The 12,236-nt window shown below is 49.0% G+C and overlaps 1 protein-coding gene across 1 annotated transcript; it reads right to left on the bottom strand.

The window, feature by feature from the left end:
* Positions 1 to 637: 637 nt before the first annotated feature.
* On the bottom strand, positions 638 to 7,403 carry LOC117070555 (golgin subfamily A member 8B). Its single transcript, XM_033189879.1, has 3 exons — positions 6,013 to 7,403; positions 1,382 to 1,926; positions 638 to 1,275 (listed from the first exon to the last, which is right to left on the bottom strand). Exons 2-3 carry the CDS (start codon positions 1,622 to 1,624, stop codon positions 1,105 to 1,107), a joined length of 414 nt encoding a protein of 137 aa, XP_033045770.1. The 5' UTR covers positions 1,625 to 1,926; positions 6,013 to 7,403; the 3' UTR covers positions 638 to 1,104.
* Between the last annotated feature and the right edge of the window lie 4,833 nt (positions 7,404 to 12,236).

Below are 12,236 nucleotides of genomic sequence, written 5' to 3'. Positions count from 1 at the left end.
TGGCAGAGTGCAGGGCTGATGGTGGTGAGGTCGTTCTGCATGGTCCCCAGGGTTTGCCTGCGTACCTCCGCCTGCTCCCCTCAGAGCTCAGCTCCAGCAGCCTCTCTTCCTGCTCCCAGTTCAGGCATTTCAAGCCCCCATTGTCTTGCATGTGGGCCCACTGGAGCTGTCCTGCCACACTCTCCAGCTCCTTCCACAGGTGCTCAGCTCTGCTGGTAGCTGCTGCTGCAGCTGGAGACCCCAGAACTTGGTGTCTGCCTCCCATGGCACTGGGAAGGATGGAGGCAGATCAGAAAAATCATCCCCTCTCGCCCACAGCCATCAAAGCAGGGCTCTGGCTCACAGGTCCTTTCAGAAGTGCCACTTCACATGAGGGTTGTGCCCCCTGCTGGGGGCTCCAGGGGTGAGGATTCAGCTGAGAAAGGAAGCAGACAATAAGGGCCTCTGGATTCTCAAAAAACCCCTCCTCTTGGTACACAGCTCCTCTCAGGCTCCCCAGACTTGGCCTCCCTGCTAATGATTCTCAAAAAAAACCCTCTGCATTCTCAAAAAAAAAAAAAAATTCTCCTCTTGATCTACTCCTCCCCTCAAGCTCCCCAAACTTGGCCTCCCTGCTAATGATTCCTCACACCTGATGGTAGCCAATCTTCCAAGCCACTTTCAGGTACAGACAACTGTGGGTGGCTGACAACAGGCACTTTTTCCTCTTGGTTGATGGGGACAACTGAGGCTCATGAAGATGACAAGACTTGCCGTCTCCTGGCACAGACCTCTTTCCCTCTGCCTCAAAGCCCTTCCATGCGCCCACCTCCCTGGGGCATTCTAAGCCATCCCCACAGCCCTCTGACGCCATTCCTGCTCCCAGGTCACCCCAGCCTCAGCTTACCCATCTGGTTCCTTAGTTCAGCCAAGCTCGTCTCCAGTTCCTGTACTAGACTCATGCTATGTGCCCTCTCCTCCCTCAACATGTGCACCTGCCCAAAGCACAGTGGGGAAGGGCTCTGGAGAGCAGGGCTGGTGGCTGGACGGGCTACCATCTCCCTTTCTGCCCCTACCTCCACAAAGCCCAGACCCATGACCACCTCTGGCTGTGCTCCTCCCATTTCACAGAGGCCTGGAACAATCAAGTGACCTATCTGTGGTTGGAGCTGAAGGGTCAGGTCTCACCTCCTCTGACATCTCCCGCATCCTCTGCCACCACGAGGTGCTTTCTCCTTTCAGATTCTCAGCGTGTTGATCTTTCTCCATCTGTAGTTGTTTCAGTGACTCCATCACCTACAAGAATGGGCACAGAAGTTAGGAGGGCTGTCACTGGTCCTCACCTGGTCCTGGCCACCTGGGGTTATCTTCCTTCCACATCCCTCCCTCTGCAAAGCCTCACCTGCCCCAGGTGTGCTTCCAGCTGTGCCCGCTCCTCCATGGCCTGCTGTAACTGCTGGTTAGCATTAAGAGCTTCATAACCAGCTTCAAGTCCTCCATCTGGGAAGCTGGGCTGCCAGGGGATGGGGCAGGCTGTATGACTCACCCTGTCCATGTTCTTCTGCTGCATGGAGACAGCAAAGAGAGTTCGTTCCAACTCTCCCATAAACTGCTGCAAATACTGCAGGCTGCTGACCAGATCCATGGACTCTCCTGAAATGAGAGAGGTTGAGATGGGACCCAAAGGACTACCCCTAAAAGCCTGTTAAAGCGCCAGGTTGAAGGATGATGGGTGCCCAGATTCCCACCTTCAAACTGCCTGGCAGCACGTTCAGTGTGATACAGTGCTGTCTTCAATTCTGGTTTCTCAAACATCAAAATTCCAACTGTCTGATTTGAACCTTTGGGAGAAAAGCCAAGCAAGTGCAGAAAGAGAAGGGATTCTCCCAAAAGGACAGTAACATAAACCTCTATGAGGCAGGAAAATAGGGTCTGGAGGCAGGGAACCTAAGACTGTTTTGCGCCGACTTCCTAGAACCAAATCGAATGGTAAAGTGAGAAGTTCAGATCTGGGGAGCCTGGGCTGTTCCACATAGTGCCCTTTAAAAGGTCTAGAGCCTGGCTTAATGTACAACTTGGTCAATAAAGATCTCTACTGTCGAGTTTCTTTGCTTTAGAAATAAAATATTAAATTTTTTTAAAAGATTTCAGGCCAAGGATGGTGGTTCATGCCTGTAATAACAATACTTTGGGAGGTTGAGGTGGGTGGATTGCTTGAGCTCAGGAGTTCGAGACCAGCCTGGGCAACATGGCGAAGCCGTGTCTCTACAAATACAAAATTACCCAGGCGTGGTGGTGTGTGCCTATAGTCCCAGGTACTTGAGGGGCTGAGGCAGGAGGATCGCTTGAGCCTGGGAGGTGGAGGTTGCAGTGAGCCAAGATCACGCCACTGCACTCCCGCCCTGGTGATACAGGTAGGCCCCGTCCCAAAATAGAAAACAAACAAAAACTCTACTCTCTTATTATTACCGTGGAATAGTCGAAGTGTTGGCTTGAACCTCAGAAGGAAATAAACAGACTCATGAGCTAGCCATATAAGTATCTACATAATAATGGTTTTCATCCATGACGCAATTTTTTAAAAAATGTAAGCCCTAACCCTGAGATTCTGATTCCCCAGGTCTACGGCAGGGCCCCATTGGTAGATTTTTAGCAGTCTCCAGAGGATTCTATGACAGGACCAGAACAAGGACCTAAATTTTCCAGCTCTTGGCTGGAGCCTCCCCTACCGTGCATGATCCCTAGACCATGTCCCCAGCTGGATGGGGCTCCCACCACGCCTGGGGCTGCAGCCTCTTGCCTGAAGCAGGAGCTCAGCCCTCTCCAGCTTCCTCTGAAGCTCCTTCAAGTTGAGTCAAATCCCTGACTTCACGGTCACTAGGACTTGAAGCTTCTCTTCTCGTTCTGAGTTCTTCTGCTTCAGGGACTCATTGTTTTGGCTATGGCCAGAGGCAGGAGAGAAGGATGAACGAAAGAGCAGAAAGGACAGCTCCTCTAGCTTCGCCCCACAACCACAGAACCGTGGCACTGGAAGGGACTTCAGGAATCAAAAGTCACAGGTGGCACACCAGAGAGAAGACATGAGTTCCCCAAGGCCACACCGTCAGTCAGGGGCACAGCCAGCCACCTCCCAGCACATCACCTATGCTAAGGGCCCCAGACCTCCCATCCCACCCTCCCCCGTCCTACCTGTTCTTGTATAACTCCAGCCTGAGGGCATCTCTGTCTTTGGTTACCTCCTTGTTATACTGCAAATACAGAAAGGTTAAGTCGGATATAGCAGGCAGAGGAGCAGCTGGCCGACCAGTAACAATAGCTATAATAACTATTCCCCAGTTAACACTTCCTTACTCTCAATCACAGCTGACATATTTTCAAGGCATTTCCAAGCCCATAGTCTCTTTTGTTTCTCAAAGAACTCAATAAGGGTGGAAGGGACAGGGAAAGAGATCAAATTTATAGCTGGTTACCAGAGGCCCAGAGAGATCAGAGAATATTGCTATTGTTATTACCATTATTGCTACCACTGTTTGAACCTTTGAGTGCTTCACCAGGCACCATGCTAGCAATCCATTTAATTCTCACAACCACCATATGAGACAGTTACTACTATTACGTCTGTTGAGTAGATAAAAAACATGGGGTATTAGAGGTTAATTGCTTGCCTAAGATCACTCAGACAGAGCTGGGATTTGAACACCCAGGTATATCTGATTCTCTAAGCCCTTTTTTTTAAATAGGGGTTGGGACACAGAAAGGAAGGAGGAAATTAATCTTTCGTTCACTTTTTGAAAGGATGATAAATTCACATAGTCCAAAACTCAGAAGGTACAGAAGGGAAATATCTCCCAGCCACCCTGTGTCTCTCTCCTGAGTTTTGTATGAATCCTTTTGTGGCAGGCCAATTTTCCCTGACAATCACACAGACAGGCCTTCATAACAGTCACACAGACAGCCCTGCACAGCGCTCCAGTTTACACAAACAAATTTCCACAGAGCTGCCTTAACATTGAGCAAATAGTTAAACGTAGAGAAATTCATGCCCAGGTATCAAAGCTAGAAATGAAACATATGGTCAGTAGGACCCTTGCATAGGCTTCTCCCTAACCTGGAGCAAGTCAAAATAATAGAGACAGTCTTATAATCCTAGTCTCGGGCTGACGGAATCTGAGACGAGTCAAGGTAACAGAGGCAGCTGTTTGAATAGATTCATTGCAGAGTCTAAGGCAGCTCTCCAGACCAAGCTGTGAGGGAGATAAGATAGAAATAATCACTCTGGTACCACAGTAGACAGGCCTTGAGGGTACCAGGGCCCTCACAGCTTCATCAGACTTAGCCAGCACTTTTTGCCTCTGACTTTCTAGTTGAAACAAAATTAGTTGTCAATAGACTTAGGGGAATGCTATGCTGCACGTAGGCACATAACCCCAACCTATATGAGCACTATGAAAATTGTAACACTTCGAGTTGGTCTGGTGGGATTATCTCCAGCCTTCTCCCTGTATCCGGTTACAGCAATACCCTTCTTTCCTAGTTTGTTTCTCATTTTTGAGCCTCAAGAAAACACAGCCAGTGGCTCTGAAACCACTTTCAAGCATGTTTTATGTATATTATCATAGTACTTACACACACAGACACACACACACACGTATTCCCTCTCTCTACACAAATGGTAACATACTAAAGATACTCTTCTGTACCTTCACAGTACAAGTACCATATCCCCCACCTAGGACTTGGCCAAGGCCACAGCCAGGTAAGGGCATGGTAGGCACTTGGCCTCCGAGCTCTGCATCCAGTGCTCCACGTCCAAGCTCTGCTTGCTCCCCACAGCGTTCCCCAACTCACCCACAGCAGCCAACTCAGCCCTAGGCTGCCTCTAACAACCACACACAAAAGCAATAAGAAATGGCCCATGCTGTTTTCTGGGCAGGACACTCCATCCTGCAGAAGGGACCTAAATGTCCCTCACTCCTCCATCTGGGAACCTGGACTGCCAAGGGATGGGACAGGCAATCGGACTCACCCTGTCCATGTTCTTCTGCTGCGTGGAGACAGCAAAGAGTCCAATCCAACTCTCCCACACACTGCTGGGAATACTGCGCTCGGCTGGCCAGATCCGTGGACTCTCCTGAAATGAGAGAGCTTGAGACGGGGCCCAAAGGACTCCCCCAAAAGTCCTGTCAAAGCACCAGGTTGAAGGATGACGGGATGCCCAGATTCCCACCTTCAAAGTTCCTGGCAGCACATTGCATATGATAGAGTTCAGTATTTAATTTTCCTTTCTCAGACATCAGTATGTTGGTTCTCTGGATTTGAACCTTTGGGAGAAAAGCCAAGCAAGTGCTGAAAGAAAAGGAAAGCAACATTCTCCAGAGGACAGGAGGGAACTTCACACCCTCCACTCACCTCTAACTGCCTCTTTAGGGCTCTCCCTGGTTTTGCTGGCTTTCTTGCTTTTCCTGTAGGAAAAAGAAGACAGAGCTCTTACTAGGGGGAGGCAGAGATGGCCCAGCAAGGGACTTGCCCCCTGAATGCCACCAATGCCCCAGGACAGGCCCACCCATGGGACCAGGTTATCAGGGACCCTGTGGGGATGAGGTGGAATCTGGGGGGTAAGCCTTCTTCTCCAGGCTGGGAGTGGGCAAGACGAGACTGGGGCCTCTACATCTGAGTGCCCCCCAAACCCAGCAGTCATGCTGTGAGCAAAGAAATCACGTTACTACTTCCAGTTGATCCATAATTTCTTGGTTGTGCTGTTTTGTGGGGAGGGTCAAAGGAAGGTGACCAAGGGTGGCCCCCTCGACTCTATTCCCCAGGCCATGAAGCGGTAGGTAGAGTCCAGGAGTGGATTTTAAAGGCAAAGTTCTCAGACCCACTGGGACCATGAACTGGTCAACTCTCCTCAAGCTCCCAAGGACAGAGGATTTGGGTCTTTGTTGGTTTTGGCCCATAGCCAAATCTGGATTCTCCCGAAAGGACAGTAACACAAACCTCTATGAGGCAGGAAAATAGGGTCTGGAGGCAGGGAACCTAAGACTGTTTCGCGCCGACTTCCTAGAACCAAAATGAAAAGAAAACCCTAACTTTCCATGTCTGAGTAATGAAAGAACCAGAGGCTTTCACCTTTCTGTGAGGTGAAAAGAACCTTTCACCTTTTCTGTGAGGCAGATGGGAAATTAGCTGTCTGCAACAAGTTAAGACTGATTGCTGGTCAAGTCTTCATTTGCCAAGAAGTATAACTTTGTAACTTCACCCTAGCCTCTGATTGGTTGCTGGTTGCTTTTTGCAACCAATCAGATTGTTTGCACAGGAGTGTGACTTTTGTAAATTTACTTCAGCCTCTGGTTGGCTGCTTTCTGCAACCAATCAGACTGATTGCGGCTACCACTTCAGTTACACGAGGTGAGCATGAAGTGGCCGATGGGAAACTTCTGGCAGGTATTTGGACCCAGGAAGATTCTGTATCCAGGCCCTTGAGAGGTTCCTCAGGCCCACTCCCACACTGTGGAGTGTACTTGTGTTTTCAATAAATCCCTGCTTTGGTTCTTTTGTTGCTTCATTCTTTCTTTGCTTTGCTGGGCATTTTATTCAATTCTTTGTTCAAAATTCCAAGATCCTGGACAACTTGTAGTCACGACCTTCTACCAGTGACATGTATAGATGGAGTCTGAGAAAAGCCCACCATTCTGCCAGCTTGTGATTTAGAAAATGCATTCACTCAACATTGAGCACATATGGGCCAGGTACAATTCTTCATAGCAGGGATATAGGAAGAAAAAGGACAGACAGGATCCCTTGGCCCTGAGGTTTACATTCTAGTGGACCTTTAAATCTCGGACTCTCAGAGCTAGCAGAGACTTTTGATACTCTCTACTTCCTCAGGAAACACAAGCCCAAGGAGGAGAGGTGGCTTGTCCAGAATCAAAGAGCAAATTAGGGACTGAGTCAGGGCAGAAATATGGAGTTCCTGGCAACCAGTCAGGCTAGCACTTCCCCGAGGGCAACAATCCCAAGGCGTGTGTGGCAAGGACTGGAGCAGGGGTGTCTGGAGAAGAGACAGTAGGCAAAGAGGGCAGCAACAGAAGAGCCATGATGCATGCTCCATGTTCTGGGGTCCCTCCAGCTGAGACCTGGGCCCCCCAGCTCCCCATATACCCTTGGCACCGGGCATCCCTAGCCCCTTTCTTCAGAACCCCAAGGGGAAATTGGAGCCCAGGATTGGCAGAGTGGCACCAGGGGACCCTACTAGACTCTTAACAATGTCTCAATCATTCTATTGAGTTGATTGTTTGTTAGATAGCTGGAGTTCAGGGTACAGTTACCTCTTGGTATTGGCTCTGAGACACATGCAGAGAGGAGGAGCTGGAGGAGGACTGTGGGGAGAGTTAGAGAAGGCAATAATTAGGGCTGGGAGCTGTTGGGCTGTCTCAGCGGGCAGAGGGTCACCCAATTCCCACTGTGGGAGGAGGTTTGAGGGCTGGCCCAGGGGGTCACTGCACCTTGGCCCAGGCCCTCTTACCTCCAGATTCTTCAGGATAGCAGATTGTTAGAAATGAAAATTTGGAGTCGCAAGGAACACAAACACACAAACAAAAGATTTCTCAGCAAGGCAATTTTACTTCTGCAGAAGGATCCTGTTTGCAAGCCAGATTGCCATGAGAGCATACCAAACAAAGGAAAGTAGGAGTTTTTATCCCTGATGCATCAAGACCCTACTGCTGTGTCCTATCTTCATTGACTAGAGCTGGAACTCACAATCTAAACTGATTCTGATTTGCTAAAATCTTAAAACTTTCCTAAATAGGTAATGGCATGATGGAGAACAAAGAAAGGGAGGGGGTTACTTACAGGAAACTAGGATAATAATAACATTTCCAAATAAAGAAAAGGCATCGGCTACGAGCTGGGACATGCCTAGGCATATCTGAGCATATCTAGGCAGACTAGAAACTAGAATAAACAGGCTTTGTTTAAAATATAAGGACATAGAAACATAGAATACACTTATTTCTCTACTATATTTAACAGCTACCCAGGGCATAACAAAGAGTCATTAGTAAACTAAAAGATTTATTAGTTTGTAGCATAAAAAGAAAACTTTAAATAAGTTTTTAAAAGGAACTATTATTCTTAACACTTACGGTTTTTAAAAGCAGAAACTTTGAAGAGGAACTTTTTATTCTTAACAAGATGATGCAGGGCCCTCCCCATGGATACCTGTTGCTGACTACAAGAGATGATGGTGCGCATGGAGATCTTCTGCCCCCTCAGTGTCTAAGCCCTCTGACTTCCTTTCTTCCCCCGCAACTGGCAACATTTTCTTTTCTGCCTATCTTGAACCCTTCATTCCACAACTCTTTTGTACCAAAATATCTCATGGTTCTTATCTCCCCACCATCCCTCCCTTCGGAGGAGCACTCATCTGGTGCTTCTACAGCAAAAAATGATGCAACCAGTCACGTGGTCCAACTCCTTCATATGAACAGCTTCAAGGGAGAAGACTCAGGGAAGAGGCGACTTCCTCAACATTGCCCAGCAGCAAATCAGCTGCTCCCAGGATCTGCCCTCTCTTGTGAAAACCTGCCTCAGTTTCTGTCCTACTTTCCTTGCCCCTGCACCCCACTCTGGGCTTCAATTTCTGAGGTACCTCAGAGGCAACACCATTGAGCTGTTGGTAGAGTTACTGCAGGCTCCTGGTCGATGAGAAAGTCCTAGGGGTGGAGACATGGGTCAAGGGTGCAGGTGGCTTGATGGAAAAGAAGGTCATGGGCAGGGGCCTTCCTGACTCCCTCGGCCTAGAGACTGCTGCCCCAATAGGAGACACTCACTTGGTTTCATCCGTAAGATGAGGGGCATTGTCAGCATCATGTTTCTGTGTGGGAAGAAACATGTAAGAGGGTCATTCAATGTCTGATAACAGTCACCCAGGGTGGGGTGAGCCAAGCTCCCAGACCTCAAGTAAAAGGCCAGTCTCAGCCTTCCCCCAGCCCCATCCCCAGGAAGGCCACTTGGTCCTAGAGAACAAGCTACCCGTGAGATAGCGAGACCCTGTCTCTCTAAGTTCTCACCATGTTGCCCAGGCTGGTCTCAAACTCCTGGGGTCAAGTGATCCTCCCACCTTGGTCTCCCAAAGTGTTGGGATTATAGGTATAAGCCACTGCACCTATTGACTGTGTTTCTGATTCAGGCCTTTTCAGGGAAAAAAAAAAAGTTGCCCAACTAGAAGCCTCTCCCCACTCTCTGGAGGTAAAAAGAGAATCAACCATGGTCACCACCCCTACCCTGTCCTTTTACATCCAGAAACATCAACCCAACCAAGAAACCATCCAAAAAAACAGAGGTAAGACATCTGCCCTATGGCTCTTGGCAACTTAGAAATTGTGGGGCCTCTTTCCTGGAAACAGCAGCTGGGGACCATCCTAGGATTCAGGACTTGGAGTCATGTGGAGCCTCTCCCTTGCCCCCAGCTGGACCTACTTGCTTGACCAGAGCCCCACCCAGCCTGTCTCCAGACTCTGGTCTTACTCTTGGCCCAAGCATCTGGCTCTAGAGATCTTCTAATATCCAACAGGCCAGGTGAGCAGACAGTGGAAAAAGCTGGCTGACCAGCTAAGCTTGACAAGAGAGAAACAGCAGGGAGCCAGGGCCTGGACAGGAAGCTGGGTTTGGGGAAAGTGGCTACACCTCACTCCAGGGAAAGGACTGCCTGCTTACTGGACCCTTCGGTCCTGGCCTCTGAAAACCTAAATCTGCTTCCCTCCTTAGAGCAAGTGCTGCAGAGGCTAGCAGAACTTAAGATAATTTTAAGTCTTGTAGCTAAGAATGGAGTTAAAAAAAAAAGCCTACTCTCCTCAAATGGTCCCATCACATTAAGATATTTTTCTCTCTCTCCATTATTCCCTACTTCTGGAAATGTTATCAGCTCTACTCAGGATACTGCAATCACAGATCTGCACTCCTGGAGTAGAAAACCTACATGGTTGGCCGGGCGTGGTGGCTCACACCTGTAATCCCAGCACTTTGGGAGGCCGAGGTGAGTGGATCACAAGGTCAGGAGATCGAGACCATCCTGGCTAACACAGTGAAACCCCGTCTCCACTAAAAATACAAAAAATTAGCCAGGCGAGGTGGCAGGCGCCTGTAGTCCCAGTTACTCGGGAGGCTGAGGCAGGAGAATGGCGTGAACCCGGGAGGCGGAGCTTGCAGTGAGCTGAGATCACGCCACTGCACTTCAGCCTGGGCAACAGAGCGAGACTCCGTCTCAAAAAAAAAAAAAAAGAAAGAAAATTTACATGGTAATAAAAATGAGAAATTAAAAAAAACTTACATGGGAAACAGTTACGGATATAGAGAAGGTATAGAAGCAACAAGGAGCCAGGTGCAGTGGCTCATGCATGTAATCCCAGCACTTTGGGAGGCCGAGGCTGGTGGATCACTTGAGGCCAGGAGTTCCAGACCAGCCTGGGCAACATAGTAAAACCCCGTCTCTACTAAAAATACAAAAAAATTAGCTGGGCACAGTGGTGGATGCCTGTAATCCTAGCTAGTCGGGAGACCTGAAGCACGACAATCACTTGAACCCAGGAGGCGGAGGTTGCAGTGAGCCAATATCCCACCACTGCACTCCAGGAGAGAGAGCCAGACTCTGTCTCAAAAACAAAAACTAAAACTAAACAGCAAAAAGGAAATATGGGGATCTGGGCCTTTGTTTCCAGAACAGAGAGACCTGGGCTGGACACAGAATCTCAGAGCATTAGGAAACAGGCTCCAGACCCCCTAATCCACTGGACCACTGGCAGAGAAAAAGCCAAATACATGGCTGCAGGATGCCTCTAGGCCTGTACTCTGCACTATACCACTCAGTATCTCCTCTGAGCTGGCAAGGTGAGTCACAGCACCTGGACAGACCTGACGGACTTGGGGGCGGGCGGGTAACAGGTGTGAGAACTGAAAAGTCTCTAACAGCAGCCAAGGGTGCTCTGTCTCAGTCCCCCTCCCCATGCCCATCTTCAACAGGATCTGGCGCCATTTGTGCCCTGCTCCTCTGGCTTTTCAGGAGTACCCCAGGCAAGTTAGATATGAAGGAAATGCCAAATCACAACCAGAGGAAGTCATCTCCTAGCCCCCTGTACCCCCATGCCCTGCCCCCCACCAGGCTCCCCGTGCTCCTGAAAGGTGCTCTGTGAGTTCATAATTATGGCCATGACCTCACCGCTCTCCCTGCCTCCCCTACTCCCCTTATGGATGAATGTTTACCCACCTTTAATCTTCAAGTCAGCCTCAAATGCCACTTCCCCCAGCCTCAAGTCCATTCGGAACCAAGCTACCCCAGAGCTGAGCATTTAGAATGTTCCAAAATTCTCTCTTGCCTCCTTCAGAGGAGTCTGCCTCCCTCAGTGTGCAGCCTAGCTTGTTCATCTGTTCTCTCCATTGTTTATTTAGCAAAGTGCCTTTGCTATCAAGAGCCCAGTGAATATCGCTAAGTGTTCATTTGATTTTAAAGAGATTAGGGGCAGAATGTTTCAGTCATTTATCTGTTTGGTTAACCTCGTATGTTTTTTTTTTTTTTTTTTTTTTTTTGAGACGGAGTCTCGCTCTGTCGCCCAGGCTGGAGTGCAGTGGCCGGATCTCAGCTCACTGCAAGCTCCGCCTCCCGGGTTTACGCCATTCTCCTGCCTCAGCCTCCCGAGTAGCTGGGACCATAGGCGCCCGCCACCTCGCCCGGCTAGTTTTTTGTATTTTTTAGTAGAGACGGGGTTTCACCGTGTTAGCCAGGATGGTCTCGATCTCCTGACCTCGTGATCCGCCCGTCTCGGCCTCCCAAAGTGCTAACCTCGTATGTTTTACAGTTATTTCCTCTGAAAAAATAGCTTCAATCCTTCCAACTATAACGTGAACTCATTTTCTCTTAACCCTGTGTTTTCTCTCTTAAACCAAAGTGAATTAATTTTAAAAAGTCAGAAACTTCTATGTGGTCTAATGATCTTTGCCTTTAGGGCAAAACCTAAAGGTTGGTTGGGTTTTTTCCCTCCATCCCTCCTAGTCTGAGAGCATCACATTGGGCATTCAAAAGCCCAAATCTCAGGCTGGGCATGATGGCTCATGCCTGTAATCCCAGCACTTTGGGAGGCCAAGGAGGGCAGATCATTTGAGGTTAGGGGTTCGAGACCAGCCTGGCCAACATGGTGAGACCCTGTCTCTACTGAAAATACAAAAACTAGCTGGGCATGGTGATGGGCACCTGTAATTCCAGC

The sequence above is a fragment of the Trachypithecus francoisi genome, unplaced genomic scaffold, assembly GCF_009764315.1.
Source record: "Trachypithecus francoisi isolate TF-2019V2 unplaced genomic scaffold, Tfra_2.0 Lachesis_group3, whole genome shotgun sequence".
Lineage (NCBI taxonomy): Eukaryota > Metazoa > Chordata > Mammalia > Primates > Cercopithecidae > Trachypithecus > Trachypithecus francoisi.
This window is presented reverse-complemented; position numbering and strand designations above follow the sequence as displayed.